The sequence below is a fragment of the Amborella trichopoda genome, chromosome 8, assembly GCF_054954075.1.
Source record: "Amborella trichopoda isolate Santa Cruz 75 chromosome 8, AtrichopodaSantaCruz75HAP2 v2.0, whole genome shotgun sequence".
NCBI classification, from domain to species: Eukaryota; Viridiplantae; Streptophyta; class Magnoliopsida; order Amborellales; family Amborellaceae; genus Amborella; species Amborella trichopoda.
In genome coordinates this window covers 32,714,357-32,739,948 of record NC_142343.1, presented here as the reverse complement: position 1 = coordinate 32,739,948, position 25,592 = coordinate 32,714,357, and the positions used below count along the sequence as shown (strand labels likewise).

Genomic DNA, 25,592 nt, shown 5'->3' with positions numbered 1-25,592 from the left:
GAATGACATATCCTCGGCCACCCGATTTTTGCTTTATGCTTAAACAATGAATGATACATCCTTGACCACTCGATTTTAAATTTAATCCAATTGTAACTTTTTTGAGTCAAAAGTAAATAAATTGTCTCGTTGTATATATTTTATCAAAAGATATATCATTATTCGCGCGGATAATATGAATGTATTTGGAGTCTTTCCTTGTCCCGCAGTGAGAACACCCACAATATTGTGAGATAGGAGATGTCACATGAAATACAGTAGAAACTGAAACAGAAGATATCACATGAAATACAGTACAAATAGTGAGAGAGGACACAAACCATTAAGATAGAGATCACATATATCATTGCCGGAGAGAGAGCCAAATATTGTGAAGACAAAATGAAATAGTGGTTAAAGTACAGGAAACCAAGAGTCGAATAACCACAAACACAGTAGAATAACCACAAAGAACATATGCATGAAAGAAAAGCACAAATTGGAGAGAGAAGAATGCAAAGGGCAAAATATGAATTTAAGTTAAGAGAAACTGCTCACATGGCGGTATCGTTGTCTGGGAGGTAGTATTTACTTGCAGTGTGTTGTGAAATCGGCTTTCATATCCTTCAGAAAAGAAGTGTCTGTGTATCTATCTTTCCTCAGCGGTCAATATCATCTGATGTGATAGACAAAAAGGAGGGAGAAACTCTACTCCCTTTGTTTTCTGAGTCAGTTCAGTTCAGAGAGAGAGAGAAAGAGTAGTACTCTCTCTCTCTAATCTATCTGCACCAAAGTACTTTCTCTCTATAAACGTGTGCCCTTTCTTTCATGACAGAACAGAACAAAGTTTGGTTTTGGCACCATGAGAGAGAAAGTACTTTCTCTCTCTGAAACTAATAAACTTATGGCCATTGCTTGATGACAGAACAAGGTTTAGTTTGGCAGCGTGAATAGGACTGATAATAGAGTGAGTGTGCTTTATAGGACGGTTTGGTGTTCAATAAAGGGCAGAGTCTGAGTTCTAACTACGGTTTGCCGACACCTCAGACCAGATTGCCCTTTTTTGTAGACCACACTTTTTACTATTTTTGGGGAACATTTATAAAGTTACATCTTTAAATTAGGGACTGGTTTGCGTAAGGTTTCTAACTTTAAACAATCAAATTGAGGGGACCTCTAAATTTTATTATAAATATAATTTTGGTGTAAATTTTTTTTTTTTAAGATGGTTTGTGAATCTATTTTGATCTATAATTGTAAAATTTTAAACTATAAAAAATGTTCAAATTAAATAGATCTATAAATGGAAATCTTGAAATTGGATGGTCCAGATAATGTGTTGTGTGATACACTATTTTTTAGATTTGCGATCTTTTTCCTTTATATATAAGTGCATCTTGATGTTGAGATGATCAATTATAGGGTTTCTAACACCAAAATAACATTTTGTGATGGATTTTTGAAGTGCATTTTAATTCTACATTTAAAGGTTTCAACCTTGTATAAACTGTTTTCTTATTTTATTGAAGTACAATATAACAAAAAATTCTCTAGGAGAGAGTATTTTGACATTAGAGGGCCCTCAAATTGATCATCTCCCCATTGAAATGCGTTAATATGAAGAAAAAAAATTCAAGTATGGGTGTGAGTGCACATTGTCGACGACTCCGACCACACTGCAGGCTATACTAATGCAAATTGGTGCTCCCATGCACAGATGCATATGTAAAGTACGTCTTGGCAGAACTGAACCCCCTCCGTCCATCTACAAAGTGTGTGCATTGCAGATCCCATCATGGCCGTCTGATCACATTACCAACTGATGCAAGGCAACCCAAGCACTTTAGTGAAATACCCCTAAGAGAGAGAGACACAAGAGAGAGTGGAAACCCACATCATAGCACGGCATAGGCCCGTGTTGAAATTTTGGTGTAGGGTAAACCGGGTGCTGGAACTTATAGTAATAAAGCAATGAAACAAATAAATGGGACTTTTCTGTGTATAGCCATGCTATGCATTATCTCAAAAGTGTTATTTGCCTCCTTACTTGTAGAATAATAGTATCCAAAAAGGCAACCTTGACAAATCAATCATCAAGATGTCTGTAAATAAAAAGGTTGATAACGATATTCGTATAATTTTACACAATATAGACAAGTCTACGTTGCACCAAAGTTGCCTGAGTTTAGAGAGAGAAACTGGCATTTTTTGTATTTTAAGGGAGACACAAAGACAATAAAAAAATATGTGTGATAACATACCGCACTTACATGGCTGATAGGGCATGGTCCAGGTCCCATGAGAGAACTCCTTATAAATTGAAAAAAATCGCAAAGTTAGTGAGTGGAGGTCATTTTGACTATTTATCTTGCAGACGATGCGTAAAGATCTTGTTGCCAACAAATATAGATAATGGGTTAAGCCATCTATAAATGACTTGAAACTTTGAGATGAGAGAAATGATGCCTTAAATATGATTTTCCAATTGTTTTGAACAAATCCCCAAAATATCAAGTTCGGGATCGTCAGTCAAGGCATATCTTGATCGCTGATGAACCATGGCTGATGAGGCCAAATGATGTGCAATTTGTATAATTCCTGGATTAAAGGCATATGAAGTCTCATTGAATATATTTACAAGGATAGAGCTCAAAGTATATAATGAGGTTTCCTTGCGCTATGTCAGTCAAACACCCCATCTTTAGCAAATGACAGATTAAAAAATGTATTGTACCATATTAGACTCTTCCAATATTCTGTGAAGATGTGTAGTGTGGCATAAGGAAATATGACTTAGAGCTTGTCTCAAATTGAGATGGCTTGATAGTCTTTTATGACTAGTCGTTAGCCATAATATACATATTTTACCGACGATAGGTTCGAAGGTGTATCATACTGTATTCAACTTCCAAGATTGTGTGGAGAGGCATATTATGGCCTCGAGGATATATGTTCCAGAATTTGTATCGAATTGAGATGGCTTGATACACTTTTATGACGGGACATCAGCCAAGATGCACATATTTGACCGACGACGAGTTTAAAGGTGTATCATACTGTATCCAAACTCTTCCAATATCATGTGGAGATGTATATTATGGTCTCAAAAATATATATCTCAGAGCTTATCTTGAATTGAGATGGTTTGATACCCTTTACAATCATTAGTCGTTAGCCAAGATATGTGAGTTGATCAACGAACCGAGACTTTTAAGGCATATTGGGGCTTTCATATGACAATTCCTAGGCACTTTATACTCCATGAGGTCTATATGTACTGATGAGTTTCTTATGTACTAGAGAGTTTCTTGAGAAAAAAAATATTGGAGTTTTCCTGTTATGAATTGCGTGTTTAAAATTTGTATAAGGTCCTTCTTAGTTATATCCTAAAACCTATTTTATATAACTCGCAAAACACTTAAGAGTGTGTCATTAAAAGATCATGTTTTGTTGAAAAAAGGAAGTCATGTAAGAGGAAGTTGTTTTGATCTTTTGGTTTTGGTGGCGGATAGCCGAGAGTGAGAAGGTTTGTTTTCAGGTAGAAAAGCAACAGGCGAGGCATATTAGCATACCAAATTCTGCATTGTCAATTTGGTATCAGAGCCTGTTATAAAAAATTTATAACGAGCAGCTCTTCTTGTGCCACCATATCCTGTTTTGGATGCCTTTGTTTGCTAGAATTTGCTGGATCTATTGCTCCTTTTCTTAGATTTCGGATTTTTAAGGTTTTTGGAAGGGCTAAGGATCTTTAGGTAACGTTTACCTAATTTTTTCTAAGGTTGGGAGATGGTTTTCCCTAATTTTCTAAGGAATTTGGGGTCTCCTAATTTCTAGTAAGAGTTTTGGGATTATCTAATATTGTTGGGGATTTTCTAATTTTATGGGAATTATCTTAGGGTTTTTCCTATTTTTTTAAATTTATCTACTAATTTCTAAGGATTTTTTCCCATGAGGTATTTCTCTCGTTTTTGTAATATATTTTTTTATGATTTTTCAGATGTTCTAGGATTTTAAATGGGGCATCAATGGGTTGAGTTAGGGTTATGATTGAAAATAGATCAATTTAAGAGTCCAAATTTAGTAAAAAAGTTTTGGATTTTCATATTTTTATGAAATAATCGGGTAGAACAGACTTAATCATATTAATCCACAAAATTTGGGAAATGTGCCCACTGCCCCCAAGCTATCGGGTTGTGCGACTCACGGCCTGTCTCACAGCTCGAGGTGCGGTGCCTAGCGCATTGGTGTGCGACACTAGCCACATTGTGCGTCCTGGCACCTCCGTTTTGAATGATTCTTAGATCGTTAGAAAGCTCCCAGGGTCTACTACAGGTTAATATATGTTTTGGATGATTTTGGGACAGTTAAACTAAGTCTAGGTTGACTAGAGGTTCACTAAGGTTTGTGTGGTCCTTAGGTTTCAGACTCAAGGTTATACGATTTCTTAAATATTCCTTAGATACTCGGGTATTTTAAGTATCTCATTTTAAGAAGCCATATATTTTCAAATCTCAATATAGGCAAGTCAATATTTCAGAATCTCCGAGTTAGAAAGACAATATTATAGAAATGACAATTTTTGTAACCGGAAAGAAAGAAAATCACATATGGTGAACTTAAAGAAGTGTCTAATTGTCTAATTTTGATTAGACCACCACCGTTGGACTCAGTGCGATCTTCGGAGCAAACCTGTAAGAAAAAAAAAAAAAAAGGGGAAGTATTTCAGCACGATATGCCACGGATTTTCTCTCCAACACTGCAATGTTTGTCGCATGTATTTCGGAGAATCCAATATTCTTACATATTAGATGCATGTTGACTTGCAAGACACGCATACTACATGGGAAATTTCCTTTTGAGAATTTTCATCATTTGATTTGCAGACACGTGTCTACTACATGGACATAGATTTGGATACTGTTCTCTATCCGCGTTATAAGTTTCCTGTGCCCTTTTGTAAGACAATGCATGTGCCTGACGAGAATGGGGTTGGGGTTGGGGTTAGGGTTGGTGTTGTAGTGGTAGTACCACTTGTGCTTCATCTAAAGTTTAGGTTTTTATTTTCACTTAATATATTAAAAAATCAATAATAATTTTAAAAAATAGGTAGTGCTCGTCATCCCCACTGAATTACGTAAAAATAAATTAAAAAAAAACATGGGTAGGTACCTGTTTCTTTTGTTTTGAAAATGCATGTCTTTGTTCTGAACCCCTTGTCTTAACTTTTTCAAGCTAATCTTATTCATGAAAAGTGACCATTTAAGTATAGGGAAATATATGTAGAAATATGAATTGTATAGCCTTGACAAAATATGGTATGTGAGTTGGATACTTCGAATCCAAGTCAAACATGGATATTTGTATCCGTGTTCTTATGTCATAGATTAACACTCATTTTGTGTTGAGTTTGGTGATAGCTAAATTACCATACCCATATTTTCGTCTAAAGATTAGAGTATTATGGGAAATAAAAAATTGATTTTTTGGGAAGCAAAAAAGTCATATCTGTATAAGAGTGTGAAGGATGACCTAATACCCATCCTTTGAGGGTCACCCCTTTAGGGGTTATGGGAATGGATATTCAATATGGAAATGAGACTCCAAGAGAGAGAGACATGACCTCTGAGATAGGGGTAATATTCCTATAAATTTTGGATTGGTTAACTTCCACTTTTAGAGAGAGAAAATATCTATATTTCTCTCGAGGTTTTCTTTCCGGTAGCGGCATTGCGGTGGGAAAGAGGTTGGTCGACGGTGTTGCTCGGTCGGGAGAGCGGGTTTAGAAGGGAAGATCGATAATAGTTTTTTTACCGATGTTTAAAGATATGTATTATCTTTTGTAACTCAAAATTGTAATCTTCATTGTGATAGTAGATTCTACTTGTCGAGGCCGTGGATGTAGTAGCTCTATGGGGTGTGGTGTTTCTTTTTGTGTTACTTTATTTCTCTTACTCGATTATAATTGTATTCATCTACTTCGCATTAGTTAATCATGTACATGATTTTGGATGGGATTCCTGATTCCGCAAGCTAGAGGTTCCCGAGAACGCTGCACATATTTGTATATATATGTTAGTACATATGGGTTCCTTTTATAATAATGCATCACTCAACGTGAGATATCAATAAAAATCCTTTTGTATAGTTTTTTTTAGTACTTCCAGAAGTAGTACAGCCAGTTTCATTGATTAACTTTAAATGAATTAATTGGGACAGTTTAACAAAACTCATCATGCGATGGTTGTATTGATGACCTTAGTTAGAAGGGGCATTATTTTTTCTATGAATTTAGACATTGGTTGTATTGATGAACTTAGATAGAAGAGGCATTATTTTTCCTATGAATTTAGACATTGGACATCTGTCCATTGCAGAATACTCTTCAAAGTTCAAACATTGAAATTAGTTCCAAGAGGGATTTTATCACAAGCGAAGTTCGGTGCAGCCAAATGGACTATGAAGAACCATAGTCTAGTCCAAAGGGTAACCACTGTTTGGTGAAATGGTGGAAAATGTTGAAGAGAAGGGAACCGATTAGAGCAACACAGAATGGTCCTGCTTCCTCCTCTTTCCATCATTCAAATTGCCTGTCTGACGACTCTGACCCCTTGGACCATAGTTTTTTCATAGGCCATTGCACTATACTGTATGTTTCCTGTATCATATGTTACAATTACATGATAGTGTGCGCTTTGTCTAATGCATCATTGGTAGGGCAATCTGTAATTACTAAGCTTTCTATGCACATTTCAGATTGCCATTAACTAACTATAGCAAATAAAGCGCCAGAAGTTGAAAGCCTCAGTATTAATTCTCATGTAAACCTTGACTCTGCAACTGATTCAGAGGCATGGTGTAAGAAAAGCTTTGGCAGATGGGTGGCAGGCAGGGATGTTAGGAAAATATTTGGAACGAGGTATTATCATGGCAAGGTGGTTAAATATGATTCAGAGACAAACTTGTACAGGGTTATATATGAAGATGACCACTTCGAAGATCTCGGCTGGGATGAATTACAGGAAGCTCTTCAACCACTTGACATTGGGATCCCATATATGGAATTCCCTTTGAGAATTTTCAAGTAGTTGGTTTGCCTTAAAAATTGCACTTCCTTGAACATCAGAAAGTTGAATTGGAATATAGAAGATGAATTGGAATATAGAAGAAAAGGAGGATCAGAGAATGAATGGAGCAATAAGAAACTTGAGAGGTAATGCAAAAACTAGAGGAAGAGGGAGGCCGAGAAAAATGGTCAAGTACAATAGAAGGATAACCCATTAGAACCTGGAAGGTTCCAAAATCCAAAAAACTCGTAAAGAGAAAAATGGATGGTCAGGGAAAATTTTAAAAAGAATCAACCAAAAACTCCACATATGACTCCAATGGAATTAACTAGATATATTAATAATGAGTTGTGGAAAGAGACTGAGACAAAGCAGATTAAAGAGGGTGTAATAATGGATGACCACATGAAAAGTGCACCAAGGTGGATGCTCCATGAAATAAAGAAACCAAGCATTCTGTCTATAATTAGACATTCTCAACATTAGTTTTTTGATCTTGTGGAGCTACAGTTTTTGGGAAGAGAAAGTGCGCTATAAAGAAGGGCTATACAAAGAGGAAAGAAAATGAGAAATCATATACAATGGTTTGGTGAAGTTTAGATCCATCAAAATCTAGAGAATGACGGATGCCACAACACCGGAGCAATCCGCTTCTCAATTAGTGTAACAATGTCACAGTAGCCTACGACTCAAGCAAATAAAAAAAGGAAGAAGAACCAAGAAGAGGTGAAAGTTGCATTCAAAAACTGAAAATGAAGTACATCAAGGTGTTACACTTGACATAAAAGATAACCACATTTCTCACCATGCACCTCTTCTTTGAAATAGAGGTTCCTGCAACTAAAATTACGACAACAACTACCCACTTACAACAACTACTTTTGTACAGCAATAACTACCTATTTAAAAAAAAAATACCAACCACCTATTAGTTCTACAACTTCCCATTACATAAGATTGCAAAATTACAAATAACACTTACTACGTCACTCCAAATAAAATAAAATAAAGGCTAATATAATTCAAATAAAGGCTAATATAATTCCTGAAAAATACATTTTAACAATTTAAACACAAAAAGCTCAGTATGCTAGAAGTTCTCTTTGTGAAATTGGAAGCGGGTGGTGGTGCTGTGGCTGAATTCTTTACAGAGTTTCTTGAGTGTATTTGTTAGCGTGGGTGTTCCACAGTAGAAGACGCCTGCAATTCCCATAACAAATTCAGATAACGCCAATTCAATCTCAAGGCGATAGATACTTAAAATATCACTTTTCTTTTTCTTTTTTCTTTTTCTTGTTTGTTTTACCTATACGAGATGTTTTATGGATGTTGGCTAGTTCAGTGAACACTTTTCTCCAGTTGGGTCTTGCAAAGTGCGTCCGTATCTGCCAGTTGCCATCTCATAGATTCAGTTTCCATGTGTTGTAGAACAAATTGAAAAATTTGTGTACTCATTAGGGAACTTGGTGTCGAAGGACTTACCCTGCTTCCTGAGACAATATCCACACCATTTTTAGCATGTTGCAGAGACTGAACCATGGCAATTAGCGCTGATCGAGCATCTCCTTCTTCGTACACGCTTGTTAGGTAGTTGTGCATTTCTATAACTTTCTGCAATAGTTGATATCATCAAAGATATCAGATGATAGTCAAGGGGAGAGTCACAGTAATAAGGAATGAGTTGAAGCAGTTTGATTGTGAACATACATTATGATCAAACTCTGCAATTTCATTCATGACCCCTTTGAACCATTCAAAAGAGCCTTGTTCTCTTGTGACCCAATAGAAATAGGCCCTATTTGGTCCCTTTCCCTTATTTCTATGGATTTCCATTGCCTGAGTTTCATGCATAGGTTTCGAATCAGTACTATTGATGGAGCAAAATTCATTGAACTTGATATTGTTGAGAAGGTCCTTAAGTATACTGATCATTGGGGTTGCTCCTATCCCCAGTCCAACAAGCAGAAGTATGTCATATTTCTTGTAATTCTGAGCGGGGGCGCCATATGGTCCATCAATGAGAAGCTTTGGAAACCTGCAACCGAAAGAGCTTGTGAAGACAATAACAAATATCCTCAATCCCCTTACAAGTAACTTATGGGATTTATACCTTGACTGTGGAACATCTGCATCAGCATATACTGTGGTTTCGAGCCTAGCCAGGCTACTCTTATCGACGGTTGGTCCCTCTTGACTGACCTGAATGGACAAAAACCGCTGCTTAGTTTAGCAAACCCAATCTGAAAATTCTTAGTACTAGACATAATGGCAACAAATTTGAAAGACCTTTGCAAATAGCTTTCTTAGCTCTGTTGTCCAATCCCCCAATGTACGGATGTGGACACTCAAGTAGTCATCCCCTGGTGCAGAGGTAATGGAGAAGGGATGCCTGTAAGAGAACGAGAGAGAACTGATTAAAGAGGTAACCAAGTAGAAGAGGTTTAAGAAATTAGGAAAGTATGCTTTTAGAGAGAGAATTTGAGGATTTTGCAAAGGGGCATCCTAGAATTAGATATCATTCAACTGAGCTTAGAGAAGTGTTACCATTCAAAAGGAGAGACATCGGGGCACTTTATAAACAGGTACATTCCACTCTTGTATTTGAATCCCGGAGGTTTACTCATATGCAATGCCAATACATTTCCTGGATATATTGCAGCCTGCAAATTTTTTGATGATCAAGTACATTAATCTACTGAATTAAAGAGAACTCGTCTGGCATCATATTGTGACATAATGCTCTTGTACCTTGATGATGCTAACTCGATAGTGTTTCTCTCTCAAAAATCTTGTTATTCTCTCACAAATGTAGAACAAAACTGGAACTGTCAAGTACATCCACGTCTGTAAATATGAGAAATTTCCAGTGAGTAGGACTAAAAGCAATATTAGGTGCAGTAAATGTTCGGAAAGTATAATGTAGACCAATGGACTAAAGAATTCCATCCAATCTAATGATGGACAGTTATAAAGAGAGTGAGACCCCACCATTGGGTGCAATTCTAGTTTGTCAACTCTAACAATGAGCATTGCCATCATTGGATGGTGATAGCATCATACCATTGGATGGTTGCAACTCCATGGGATTATGGTCTTCTTTAGTCCATTGGATTATGATGTACTTCTCCACAAGTATTTGTTATTGTCACTTAAAATCAGGGGGTTTAAATACTTACAGTCTTCCTATACCAGATTCTTGTAAGGTACATGAAGAAGCCATGACAGATGAGGAGAATGTAGACAATGGCCAGGAGGTGGTGTGCGTACCAAAAGGCATTGAACCCAGCCAAATGATGGAGCGGCCATGGCAATTTCACAACGTTTCTTCTAAAGCTGTGTGTTGCTAGCGTAAATGAAAACAACATGAGAAAGATCATGATGATTCCACTAACACCAGGGAAGCTGGAGACTAGGCTCTGAAAAGTGGGTTGCTTGTAATTGAAATCGGGTCCTAGAGTTCTCAAAAATGCTTCATTTGAGCAAGACGCAATTCTGGGAAAGTCGCAGCCAAGATGGATAACTGAGTGGACTATGACTGCGATTGCTATGCCAAATGCAATTGTCTGCCATTGAAAGAGAGGTGTAAGAAAAGTATCTTTCCTTTTTTTTTGTTTTTATATATGAATGAAAATCACCATTGTTTTATGCAGGAAATTTTGTTTACTTGAGCGATAGTTATAAATCTTGTTCTTTTGTGTCTCTTTTTGTTCCAGATTCATGGGAAATTTTCCCTGTTTTGACCTTCTTATCAAGAAAGCACAAAACCCTAACAACTGTTTTCACCAATTTATACGTAATGCCCTTGCTCTATTAGAATTGTTGGTAGCTATTGCATGGGATTACCATATGGCATAGTTCATTCGTGGTCAATAACTTCCCAGGCCGAGTAAAGCGGGATCGGGACCCTGAAAACCTCGGAATCACCCATGAATCTTCCCTCTTTGCTTGATTTTTGTTGTAGAAAAACAAAGCCCTGGTACTACTTGGGAGGCAAGCTGGGGGACTCAGGATAGGGACACTAGAGACTCTGAGCCCGAGTCCAGGATTTTGATCACTGATTCATCGTACTCTGCCTATTTTTCAACTTGAATTTTCTATTATCTCATCTCTAAGGGAAAAAAATAAAGTCCGAGAAAAGTTTTTGAAAAAATGAAGAAAGGTCTCATGACACTGTGTAAGCTTTCTTCTCTTGAAAATCTCATTAAAAAATTTCCTGAGATTTCTCAAAATTAGGGAAGCTATCAAATTAAGAAGGTAAAATCTCCTTATGATTTAATTCTGCTGTGTATGCCGTGCCTCACCTTGTGAAAGTTGATATTATCATCGAAGGGAACAACTTTGCTCAGAAAACTCGATCGTAGCCTTGTGATGGTGTTTCGACAAACCGGTAGTAGTATGAGTGCCATGTTGAGCTTCAAGGTCTCTGCTGCCCCTTTGGCCGTGCACACGCAGTACCCCATGACTTGAAATGCTGATCTTTGCCTGTATTGTAAAAATTTCCATGTGAACAAAGCTACATTTACCATGATCCAAAGAAGAATGATCCATATCCTCTTCCAATTCTCATGGACAAAGTCTTTGGCCAAATCAAGATATCTGTTCACTGGGTTTCGATATCTCATTGGGATCATTGTCCTAGTGAGAGTTTGGCTCTTCTTTGAGAAGGCTTCGGGCCCTTTTGATTTCACCATCCCTTGTAGTAAGGTCTCGAGCTGCCATATCTGTGCAAAGAGCCGGACGGATTTGTTATGGTGGGTAAGCTCCTAATGTGAATCAGATTACAGGAGAATTTCTACTGGGCTATGATACAGTTCCCTCAAATAATTTGGGATTTATTTAAGAAGGAATGCATAGGGAAAATGCAACTTGTTAGAAAGGATTGATCCTTTAATCATCTAAAAGCAATCAGAATAATATACACTGGAGCACTATCAGTTGTGATCTTTGCACTTCTTAATCATTCATTAGTAGATGAATAACATGTGAAAGTCCCAATTCATTGTTTCCACTATGAACTGAATAAGTTTGAAATACTAAAAAAAAAATTATTGCAATGAATTGATGATTGATGGTTGATGATTTCATTTTGAGTTGCTGTTTCATGAATAAATCACTAATTGCTTAGTACTAAGAGCGAGAATGTCTTTACCTCAATATAACCTAAATCGTCGGGATCGAGCTCTTCCATTATCAATGCAGCATAAGTTTTCGCATGCTCCTTGATCTTGGCTAGCTTGTTGGCAGAGGCACTCAACACGATAACCTTCAGAGGGAGACACGAATTCATTACTAATACTGTGTTTTTTCTGTTTTTTTTCAAAGGAAACTGATGAAAGAAATGGGAAATCTCGAGTTTCTAAAGTTTGTAGGGTTAATCAATCAGACCTCCTCCACTTCGTCTTCTGAAAGTTTGCCATCACCATTCTTATCACACCTGAAGACATGCAGATACAACAATTTTGTCATTGGTATTTGTGTGTGTGTGGGAGAGAGAGAGAGCTGCAGGTCTGTTACATGTCAAAGAATATCTGAAGTCTAGAATCAAAGTTTTGATCAGCCATCTCTCCCCATAACTCCTTAAGCTGCTCTTTTGATAAGCCATTCTCGACATCTAATCCCCTACTCCTTGCCATTGCATCAAGGAGCTGTAATGCGAATTCCTTCGAATCCCCCATTCCTTAAAAAAAAAAGAAAAAAGACAAAAAATGTAGTAACGTTTTTGACGACTCACTGTATGAATCACCAACAAACTGCAATGTCGTGTTATTCATCCCGAAAATGAAAAGCATTCGCGAGAGAGAGAGAGAGAGTTTCACCAATGCATTGCCCAAAATTGTCTCTTGAGACACGGCCCTCCACCGCAAATTGGTTAAACCGCTTCTGAACTGCATTCCATCCCTCTCCTTCCTTGTTCCCCGATGCTTTATCGAGAAACCGTAGGCTCCTAAGCCCTCTCTCTGCACGCGATTTTGTTCTAACCATCCTCGACGTGGATTTATTATTGGTATTCTCTCTCCTCATTGATTCCTGAGATCGAAACGTGGAGAGTCTCTTGACCTCTGATTTGATTCGAGCAGTGAACGAAGACTTTTGGCGTGAAGAAGCTGACATTTCCCTTCGTATTGCCCTCGTGATGTCTGTCGATTTATCGATCTCTTCTCTAACCACTTTGCACGCGAGCGCCCAGCGGGTAGAGCTCGTGCCTGGCTCTTCCTGCCCCATTTTTTCTCTATTGGTAGAGAGATAAAGAGGCTGGGGAGAGAGAGAAAGAGAAGAAAAGAGATGGGTAACAAGAGAAACAGGGTAGAGAGGGAAATGGATGAGAGAGAAGAGGTGGGTGTGTAATTACATTGTTTAGAGAGAGAGAGAGAGAGAGTGTGTGTATTTGTGGAAGAAAGGAAACCTGAAGAGGGAGATGCAGGCTGGTCCAGAGATTGAGAAAAAGGGGTTCAAGTCAATGGGTGAGTTGGTTAAGGAGTTTGTTTTGTAGGTGGAGAGGGAAGAACATGGTTTAGGAAATAGCCGTTAGAGGTGGCGGGTGGTATATTAGGTGGTCCGCCATACCATATGTAACACATGATCCAGCTCCCCAAAAATACAGTCAGTCACCCATACCTTGTTTTCATTTTCTTTTGTCTCAAACAGGGGTGGCAATGGGCCGGTGGCCCCGCCCGACCTGATATCCGGCGGTAAAAAACTAGGGCCTAGGAGACAAAATGTAGCTTGATGGTTGGGACTAGGCCAAGCCAAAACAGCCTCGACCCAATACAACCCTTATTTATTCATCTTTTTTGCATTGTTTGCCTTTAAATTTACCCGCCTCAGCCCGGCCTAGGCCTGATAAGGCGAGTGCTAGGGCTGGGCCAGCCCTCAAGGGAATAAGTCTGAGCTAGGGCCAGGGTTGGCCCGGACCATGCCCTGCCGTTTGCCCGCCCTACTCAAACTTTTATTTATAAGTGAGGTTTGTATGAGGCTTCAAAACTACTTCAAAAAAATGAAATAATGGCGTTGAACTTACGAGGACATAAAAATCGTAAAAGTAGACGGTCTAAATAATACACGTTTAATGCATTATTTTTATAAGAGCAATCTTTTTTGTACGGGTTTTTTAGGTGCGCCTTACTGTAATATTAAGCCATTTCCTTTATCAATAAAATTTATATAAGGGCAAGGTCCTAAGCAATCAAATTAAGGTGGACCTCAATTTGTCTCTTAGGTGGTCACGCTGGACACATAGTGTTTTCCATTTTAATAAGAAAAAGCTACATATCCTCTCCTTTAAAAAGCTTTTCTATATTTGAGGGGTAGGATTGCAACGCGAATCAAGGCAGTGAAATCGGTGGTCAGCAACAACGACTTGTTGCCACGATCTCAATTGAGGCTCTCCACTCCTTGCGTTTTCTTCAACAAAAATCAAGAACTTGAAACTTTTGCTCTTTATTTCTCCTCTTTTGAAATTTTACAAATATGAGGTCTGCACATCAAACATTTATGCCCTGTTTGGTAATCGATAGAACACGAAAATTTGATCTATTGTTTTTCGGGTACTACGTTTTCCCTTGTTTGTGAATAGGCGAAAACATGAAAATTTTGAGAGATGCATGGTTCTGCATTTCCACATTTTTCCCTAATTACGAGGAAAATTGCAGTGCATATCTCTCCATAAGAACCTTTGGACCCTTTTTATTTATGGAATTGTATATGATGAGATCATTTCTCTTTAATACAAGGAGGTCACAATTACTTATAACCAATGGTTTAAAAAGCGGATCGGTGACTCTGCTCGGGCACCTCAAAAACCGATCCGGATTGGGAATCGGGTGAATCGATCAGATTAAAGCTTCAAAAAAATTCGAAAAAATTATTAAAATTCATTATAAATATTATTTTTTAGGAATTCAATAAAAAATAAGGGTACCCCATTAAGAATTTTCATTTCTATGCATGAATATGCGAATATTGATATGTTCTTTCCCTGCATGAACTACTATTTACCATTTAATTTAAGTCACACAAAAGGATAAACATAGAATTATCATGGAATAAGTATATCAACATACATGGACTACAATAAAGCATACAATTAGTAACATATGATCTAAACATAAAATGACAGACGACGTCGTTCTTATTCTTTGTTACGCTGGTGCCATTGATTGAATTCGTTTGACAATTCATTGATTCGATCTAAAAACAAATCATCGATATTAGCAAGCGTCTGACTATATCCAAATCCCTGAGTGTTCTGTTGTATTTCCAATCCAAAATTCTCGAAGCTTGTCCATCCTTCATGCTCACCTACACTGTCGTGCTCATCCCTACCATGTTGCTGTTGAGACTCGATATGTGAATAATATGGCTGGGATAGGGTGGCCTCGGAATCATCATCTCTCTCATTTTCCCTTAGACCCCCTTCCCACTCTCCTTCATTAGGTGCAATATCACCAACATCTCCGACGAATTGTGGATACGTTGACTGACTGCTTCCTCTTTCATGCTGCTCATCACCTTCTTCAAGCTCTTCCGCACCGATAGCCTCAAGGAGCGCTCTCTTGTGCAACACTGGCTCCTCCTTTTCTACTACCCATTGGTCTGCTGTTTGTGTGACAAATATTGTGTTTAAGTCTATCGGCTCATAGTCTTCAAGCTTCCTTCTTATTTGTCGCTCTCGGAGGTTTAAGTTGTAATGAACGTAGACTAGTTTATGAAGCTTATCCGAAGCGAGTCGATTTCTCCTAGTAGTGTACAACAATTGGAAAGTACTCCAGTTGCGCTCACAGCTAGTAGCAGAACATGTCTGGGAGAGCACCTTGATTGCTATCCTCTTTAGGTGAGGTACATCAGTACCATATATCTCCCACCATTCAGCTGTATTAAAATGTAAAAAGCATTGTAAGGGCAAGAACAATTCATAAGATTAAATATATGAATGAACAAAATATTAGCTAGGGGATAACCTGAATCCATCTTAGTTCGAGAATTCCTAGCAAGTCTAGTTCCGAAGGATCCTATAGCATCCCTATACATAGCAAGCTAAAACAAATATTTTTTGTTTTAGTGAATTATTCCTCACAAATGTAACAACTCAATAAAGTTCTTACCCAAACATTAAATAATACCTCTTATATTGTTGTTGCCTGGTTTCGATGGCTTCTCTCCAACCTGGCAACAATGTATCTGACCCCTTCCATAATCTTGTGGGAATGTTCAGGTGTCAAATAGAAAAATTTTGGGTTGAAGAAGTAACCTGGAAAATATATCGATAGAGAAATGTCATTTAAAATTTCATAAAAAAATAATTTACAATGAAACATTCTAATGATATAAATATATATTTACCTGCATAATAAATTGGACGTCCAAATTTGGTGTTCCACCTCTGTTCTATAATCTCGATCACTTTGCTAACAAAACTACACTTCTCCCCAATAGCTGATTTCGCTCTTTCAATACCTTCATAAAGGATGCCTATGGTAGCGTTCTTGTCAGCGTCCACCATTCTTAGCACCGTGATCAAAAGGGCAGTGGCCTCTACGACAGTGGAACATCGAGACCAGAACCTCCTATTTGAGACTATGTCGTCCACTTTTATACCGGTACTGGACTTCGAAAAGCGGTCATTTAACCACTCTTCACAGGTAAACAATCTCTTTAATGCACCTTCAGATTTCTGAATGGAGTCCACAGCTAAGTAATCGGTCGCAAAGCGGGTTATGGCAGGCCTGATTATCTCTTTTTTCTTAGAGTGTTCTCTAAATAGAAATAATATTTTAAAGTGGTTGTATATAAATCTCGACACCAACCTTGCTTCATCTAGAGTCTCCTTCACAATTTTGATCTCACCAATCTCCACTAACATAAGATCGATGCTGTGTGCAGCACACGGCGTCTATACTAGATGCTTCCTCTTATCCATTAACTTGCTGCCCGCAGAAACACATGCACGAGCATTGTTCGTAATAAACTGGACTACATGCTTATCTCCTACCTCCTCCACTATCTGATCATATAGTCGTACGTAGAAGTTTGCATCCTTCTTTGTTCCTGATACGCCTTTGCTAGATAAAAAAGCTGTACCTTTTGGAGAATAGGCCAAGAAGTTTAAAAACTCCTTTTTGCTAACTTTATTCAACCAATCATCACTCATGAGAGTAATGCTTGTCCTTGGCCAACTCTGTTTATATTCTTCAATCCACTTAGTAACTTCCTCCACCTCTTCATCTAATATTGGCCCACTGAGCTCATATGCTGTCGGGGGTTTTACCTCGAGCCCTGCTCTCTGGATTGTACTAACCATAGGTGGAAAATATGGGTTATTGGTTGCATCAAAAGGAATCCCTTTATCGTAGAACCATTTACCAACATATCTCCCTAACATGTTTTTTGTACCTTTAACCATGCATTTTAGGGTCATATGTTGTGACTTAGACTTTGAGAGAAATGGGTCTATACGACCATGACCTGCAATACTGGCACTTCTAGATAAGTTAGGAACTATTTCTTCAATGTTTGATTCTTGTTGACACATACTGCCACCAACCCCTCCATACATATTTGAGCTGAGCCCGCCATACATGCTCGACCTGGGCCCGCCATGCATGTCTAAGTCGGGCCCGCCATACATGTATAAGCTGGGCCCGCCATACATGTCTGAGCTAGGCCCACCATGCATGTTTGAGCTAGACCCATCGGGCTTTCTAAACCCATATTCCCTTTGATATTGTTCATGTAAACTCAATCTTATGGCCATGTCCAGCTCATTATTATATTTGCTCTTCTAGGTCATTATTATATTGCTCTTCTGTATCATTCCTACTTGATGGCGTATATAAACTAGCTATCTCCTTATTCATCCTATGTTTGGCAATTTTTTTACCTTTGTTAGCATTAAGAATTGCCGCCATCTGTTTTTTTACATTACTAAGGACACTACTGCATGCAGAAACATTTCCCTTAACCCCTACCAAGTGTTGCTTGAACCTATGTACCCCACTACTTATCATTCTTTGGCAGTAATTACAAATAATTTTATCTTTTTTGTTGGGATCAAGTCAGATCCCATATTGCCATGCAGAGTTTTCTGCAGATCTTGACATGATTCAACTGTTTTAACATGTAAAAAGTTAAAAATTAACCTGACAGTTCAACAAGAAAAATAATCACCATGTGTAGTGATAATATGTTGGGGTAGTTCATGTAGTCATATTTGTCGTTATTTGTTATTGCAAAATACCTCTATTGACAATCATATTTTTGTACATATCAATTACAAACATACAAGATAATATAATACAAAATGCAAGCTCCAAACATGGCTACAACTCAATTATCAAGAACATACATTTTTTGCATTAAAAATTTATTAATAAAAATGAAAAAATGCAGGATAATATAATTGTCATATATGCCACGATTTTTTTACAATGATATTCACTTTAATTCCACACGATAATACAATTTAACAACATGTATTTTTTGCGTTCAACATTTTAAAAATTGAAAATACATTTTTAATGCAAAACTACATAAAAAATATAATACAGTTTTGCATTAGAAATATAATAACATGTATGTTTTTTGTATAAATATTCTATCAACATGCAATTTTTTCAACAAAAACTTTAACAATAAAAATTAAAAATCTGGTTTAATACCTCATGATAATCAAAACCTGGTCACTATTTTCACATCTTTTCATAAAATCACGATTTTTAAAATAAAATCCATCATGTACAAAAAAAAAAAAACAAATAAAAACAATTCTTCACAGAGCCACCTAACATAAGTTATTCCAACTCAAACATGCATTAACAACAGATTAAAAAAATACAGTTTTGCATTAAAAATATAATACCATGCATTTTTTTGCATAAATAATCTATCAACATACAATTTTTTCAACAAAAACTATAACAATAAAAATTTAAAATATGGTTTAATGCCTCATGATAATCTAAACCTTGTCACGACTTTCACATCCTTTGGAAAAATCATCATTTTTAAAAAAAATTCGATTATGGATAAAAAATAAAAAAAAACAGTACAGCAAATTTTCCTAAAATTCGATCGTGGATTACAAAAAAAAATTCGATCATGGATTAAAAAAAACAATCACAAATTTTCAAAAAATTTGATCATGGAATACCAAAAATTCGATCATGGATTATGGATTACAAAAAATTCGATTATGGATTACAAAAAATTCGATCATGGATTACAAAAAATTCGATCATGGATTACAAAAAATTCGATCATGGATTACAAAAAATTCGACAATGGATTACAAAAAAAAAGAAAAAAAAGAAAAATTCGATCATGGATTACAAAAAAAAACAAAAAAACAATTCAATTATGGATTACAAAAAATTCCACCATGGATTACACAAAATGAAAATTCGATAATGGATTACAAAAACAAAAACAAAAAATTTGTTCTTCACAGAGCCATCTTACATCAGCCATTTTAACTAAAAAATCCACCTCCAAGCAAATAAATTACATCCAATTGAGTACATTTTCTGATAAACAACAATATAAGGAATCAAAACCCTAAATTTTGAACACATTATCATCTATAAATCAAATCTAATGGCTTAAAATGAGCAAAATAACGAAAAACGCAGTTCTTCATAGACAACAGTCATTGAATCTAAAAAATGAAGCTCAAATTGAATAAATCAGATCAAATTGAGTACATATGATTATAAACAAGACTATAACGATTAAAAACCCTAGAAATCTAATACATTTAATTGTAATATTTCATGAACAAAAAATCGAAAGGCGGAAAAAAAAAAAAAAAACAGCAGAAATTTTTTTTCACAGACATCACTGTGTTCATCTAAAAACTCAGGCTGTAATTGAGCAAATTAAACAAAATTGAATATGTTACATGATAAAAAACACAATAACGATTAAAAGCCCTACAAATGTAACTCATTATTTTCAAAATATGCAGTGAAATAGATCATATGGTGGAAAAAAAAAAAAAAAAACCCTAAGTTCTTACCTGGTTTCGCGAACCCGAGCCTTCAATCTCCAAATTACTCTATTTTTCTCAACGATTCTCACAAATTCGTAACATAATGTTTTGATGAACAACTTTACGATCAAAATGACTACAAATATTCACAGATTCATGCTTTATTTGGCATGAAACACATGGAGAGGCGAAAACCCTAAAAACCTAACTTTCATGATAAAAAAAAACGAAATTTCTCCACCATTTAATCCATGAAAAGGCTGAAAAAATATGTGTAAAGCCTGCATGTTCGATCACAAGGCAAAAAAAACAAAAACAAATGATAAAAAAAATGATAAATTTTGAAGAATCCCATGAAGAACATTGTGCAGCCCGTGTTCTTCACGGGACTCGCTGATTCCGTACAGTGAATCGACGAGTCACTGTACAGAATCACCCGGTTCTCTCTAGAACCGGGCGATTCCGTGTTTTTTGACCGATTCGGCACGTCCAGTGCCGATTCCCGAGTCGAACCAGGCGAGTCCGATTCGACTCGGCGTTTTTTTAATCACTGCTTATAACTATTGCTTTGATGTGTTACAAAGTTTAAGATTTGTTTGTTTTTTAATTTTGGACTTGTTCAATGCAATAAATATAGCCATCCAATTTCACATCCAATGGTCAAAATTAATTGTAACGACCTTGTTCCAAATATAATTAGTCTCTCTTCTCTAACCCAAACCCCCTCTCTCACATCTTTTCCCAAGCTTTAGCCCCCCCTTCTCTCTCATCCGTAATCCCACTTTCTCTCCCTCTCTTCAACCTCTATTACCTTCTCTCTCTCTCAGAGCAAGCACCTTCTCTCTCTTGTCAAGTATTGTTTTCCAGCTATATTTTTTTATGTTTTGCTTTATTTTCTTATTATGGTGTTGAGGTATTTTCTGAAAGAAAGACCTATGCGATCTTTTACCGAGGATTTTTTTTTTTTTTTTTTTTTTTTTTACCCTTTTCTTTTGGCAAAAGATTACTTGCATGTGGTCTCTATTATAAGATAAATTTCAAAATAAAATCAACATAACAATAAAACCAATATCTTAACAACTTGATGTCATTGAAACAACTATGCACTATGCTTGAGAATAAAAGATAAGATTGCAAGAAACAAAAAAAAGAGTGTCGGAGATTACCTCAATTGGGTTTGTTACACCCTACATTGAGTCACCATTATTCGATGGCGCGAGATCAACAGTCTAGCTTCAATCTCGAATTGGGAAAACAAATTTCGGTCAAGCTACACCAATGGAACATGAACCCCTTTGATCACAAGTTCAAACCCTAGTTGAATTCTCTTAGCAACTTAATTTGAGAGAGATGGATTCTCTTTTTGCTAAACCCTAAAACCCTTAGCTATAAATCCATATTTGAGATATAAGAGAGAGAAGAACTCCATAACCTAAACCCTTAGGTTCTTTCACAATGTGAGAGAGAGAGATAAACTTTCTTAAGAGAGAGAAATAAAAAGATAAGGTGTAGAGATTTTGGGTAGAGACAATCCATTTTTATAAGCTTTGAATAAGATTAGGGTTTCTTAGAGTTTTGGCTTACTTCTTCTTGTGAGATTGAACATAGACCATCGATCAAGGGTGACTTGTGGGGTGAGAGATTTGAGTCATCCATTTCATAGATGGGTCATCAACATTATGGAAGGTGAATGAACCATTATCCCCCTTTTCTAAACCATTTTCCCATCAATAGGAATTAAATAAATTAAATCTAATCAAAATATTGTGCATACTATAAAATAGCACAAATCTACTCAATATTGCCACAAAATCTTTCAAAGATATATCAAGTCAATATTTAGTCAATATCTTCCAACCAGATGGCCACATGCCATATCACCAAAAATGGAAAGAGAATAAGGCTGGGGCACGCCACCCAAGGGAGGCATTCATAGGCCCCACCTTCTAAAAATATGGCAGGCCCATATGCACAATCGGCCCCATGATATGTTTATATATAAAAAATTAATAAAATGGTTTTAGAATATTATTTGAATATTTAAACAATTGTAAAATCAATATCTTTAATTTTATAAATCCAAAAATTATAAATAAAATATCCAGGGGTTCATAAAAATTCAAATAATAATATTAAAATAATTTTCAGCATAAAACAAATACAATTAAATTAATTTGATGGAAAAATGATCCATATGATTTAAGAATCAACAATCATGGGACACTCCACCTTCAACTGTGCACTACAGACCACACTTGCTTTATCAGACCGACCAAGTATTTTCCATGACATACAGTCCAAGCAGGGGTTCATTAGTGGGTCACCAAAGTCTAGCCGATGAGCCAAGGGATTGTAATACCAGTCTGTAGATTTCAGGTCCTCCCCTAGAGACAAGTCTAGGTCACCAAAACCTTATGCGACCGCAGCTCTATGGCGCATAGGGGTATCTCTCGCACATGCATACGCTTCACCCTAAAAGGTGGATTTCTGGCTTTCCTGAACGATCTATCGATATGCATGTCATGTGATGGTACATGGATGAGGTTTTGGCCCCTGTCTCTGTAGGCCACCATCACACACAAGGGTCACACAGTCCCTCGGCTCACTCATCCGGGCATGTTCTCCGACCTCATCAAGGGCTAACCCATAAACCCTCATCGGTTTATTCTTCATGCCCATGTAACATGATTTTTTCCCAACCGACTGGCCTAGATCGTTAAGCACAGATCAGTAACATTAATATGGTCCACGAGGGACCACACTCCCACTGAATTCATGTTCCACTATATCATTTCATTTTACAAGCACTCATAAGGCCTTTAAAGGCCACATGAATCCAACATTTTATGTTTTTTGTTTGCAGAAGTAATCCTTATTTTTCTATTAGATTTCAGATAAGTAACCATTCTCGGGCAATCCTTGTACTACTGATATAAATGTACTTGTTGATCTCTGTAATCAGTCATGGTCTATACATGTATATGTTGAGCTTTTTAATCAGTCATGATTTATACATGTGTTGAGGTCTATTGCATTATATTAATGGTTAGAGACTTAGAGCTCTAATGCTCTGTATTTCTTTATCAGTTGGGCATATGGACTTGGTTATCAGTCAAAAATATTGACATTAGTGCTATTAATTCGGAAAAAGTTTATACAACGCCGAGGCTCTAAATAATCAAATTAAAGCACACCTCAAAAATTTCATTAATAGATGTTGTTTTGATGTCCAAATATCTTTAAATTGATTATCTCGACATCAAGATGCATGGACATGAGAAAAAAATGGATTCCAAATTTTGGAAATAGTGCATCTTGTAATATATTTTTGGACCGTCAATATTCAAGATTTTCAAGTTTTCATAGATCTTCTTAATCTACATTATTTTTAAAGTTTTAAATTTTATAACTAGATATAAAAAGATATTTTAAGGCTATCACAAAGATACCATATTTCTCAACACTATTTGATTGTTTAAAGCTCGGCTCTATACAAACGGCACCTTATCAATTAAAACCTTATATTTTATTCTCCATCAACTTGATGCCTATCACGAGGATATTTCCAGGTGATCATTTTTCATTGGTCATGTATTGTTTTTATTGAGTCATTTATTGATGCTTCATTAGGTTATGTATTAGTGCGATTGATCTATCAACAGTATGAGAATGTTTATGAATGATTACTTGATTTATCAAGTGCCTATCCATATTGATGTCTTGGATCTTTGGACTCGTGCTTCATATATTTTTAATTGACTTTCTAGATTTAATCTTCATTGTTCTTTATTAATCTACATTGTTCTTTATTGCTTTCCATTTTTGCATAATACTGTTGACATGTATGGCTACAAGGCCTTACATGTCTTAGCCTACATTTATGGGAATTCCATATATTCAACAGTCATATCCATATGATTGTAACCCTTCGTCCAACGGTCATATCCATATGAATGTAACTCTTTAGAAACCGTTGGAGATCAGGGAACCCTTTCGTTTCTCAGAGACCTGCTGGAGAAATACAACGGTTACTCCTTCTTCTCCCTTTAAAATGGGAATCCAGAGAGAGAATGTTAACAGCAATGCATACGTATATCTCTCTAAATGGCAAACGGATAAAAATCTAGGCTCTGCAATCACCAATCTCACGCCACCCTTTCTCTGATCTCAGGTCTTATACGCACTCTTCATTAAATTTTTCTAACAAAGGTATCAGAGCGACCAACTTCCATCTTCCCTATTTTTACTCTAAATGTTTTAACCAGCGTTTTAAAAAACGCCGAGTCGAACCGAACTCGCCCGGTTCGACTCGGAATTCGCGAAAAGGGACCGGATCGGTTGAAAAATCAGAAATCGTCCGGTTCTAGAGAGAACCGGACGATTCCGCACAGTGACTCGCCGATTCACTGTACGGAATCGGCGAGTCCGAACAGTGAATCGGCGAGTCCGTACGGTTTTTTTTTTTTTTTTTTTTTTTTTTTTTTTTTTGTAATCCATGATAGATTTTTTTGTAATACTTGATCGATTTTTTTGTAATCCATGATCGAATTGTTTTTGTTTTTTTGTAATCCATGATCGAATTTTTTGGTTTTTTGTAACCCATAATAGAATTTTTTGTAATCCATGATCGAAATGTTTGTTTTCTTTTCTTGTAATCCATGATCGCTTTTTTTGTTTTTTTTTTTTTTTTTTGTAACCCATGATAGAATTTTTTGTAATCCATGATCGAATGTTTTGTAATACATGATCGAAATGTTTGTTTTTTTTTTGTAATCCATGATCGAAATGTTTGTTTTTTTTTTTGTAATCCATGATTGAATTTTTTGTTTTTTGCTTTTTTTGTAACCCATGATAGAGTTTTTTGTAATCCATGATTGAATTTTTTGTAATCCATGATCGAACTGTTTTTTTCTTTTTTTGTAATCCACGATTGAATTTTTTGTTTTTTGTTTGTTTGTTTTTTTTTGTAATCCATGATCGAATTTTATGTAATCCATGATCGAATTTTATGTAATCCATGATCGAATTTTATGTAATCCATGATTGAATTTTTTGAAAATTTGTGATTTTTTTTTTTAATCCATGATCGAATTTTTTTTGTAATCCATGATAGAATTTTTTGAAAATTTGTGATTTTTTTTTTAATCCATGATTGATTTTTTTGAAAATTTGTTTTTTTTTTTTTTTAATCCATATTATTCAAAGAGAAAATGAGAGAGATGATGATTCTGAGGCCACCCTATCCCAGCCATATTATTCACATATCGAGTCCCAACAGCAACAGTGTAGGGATGAGCACGAAATATTGTAAATTAAATGCTGAATGGCGGTTCATGCAGGGAAAGAACATATCAATATTCGCATATTCATTCAAAAACATGAAAATTCTTAATGGAGTACCCTCATTTTTTATTGAATTCCTAAAAAAAAATATTTATAATGAATTTTAATAATTTTTTCGAATTTTTTTTAAGCTTTATTCTGACCGATTCACTCTATTCCCGATCCGGATTGCCGATTCGCTGATCCGGATCGGTTTTTTGGAAGCCCGATCCGGGTCACCGATC

The 25,592-nt window shown here is 36.3% G+C and overlaps 1 protein-coding gene across 1 annotated transcript; it reads right to left on the bottom strand.

The window, feature by feature from the left end:
- Window positions 1-7,750: 7,750 nt before the first annotated feature.
- Window positions 7,751-13,531, bottom strand: LOC18423567 (putative respiratory burst oxidase homolog protein H). The gene is made up of 14 exons (XM_006828168.3): window positions 12,860-13,531; window positions 12,558-12,720; window positions 12,429-12,477; window positions 12,193-12,306; window positions 11,345-11,764; window positions 10,220-10,606; window positions 9,792-9,887; window positions 9,588-9,703; window positions 9,330-9,432; window positions 9,154-9,242; window positions 8,751-9,078; window positions 8,526-8,654; window positions 8,350-8,428; window positions 7,751-8,243 (listed from the first exon to the last, which is right to left on the bottom strand). The coding sequence occupies exons 1-14, from the start codon at window positions 13,263-13,265 to the stop codon at window positions 8,134-8,136; spliced, it is 2,589 nt and encodes an 862-aa protein (XP_006828231.2). The 5' UTR covers window positions 13,266-13,531; the 3' UTR covers window positions 7,751-8,133.
- Between the last annotated feature and the right edge of the window lie 12,061 nt (window positions 13,532-25,592).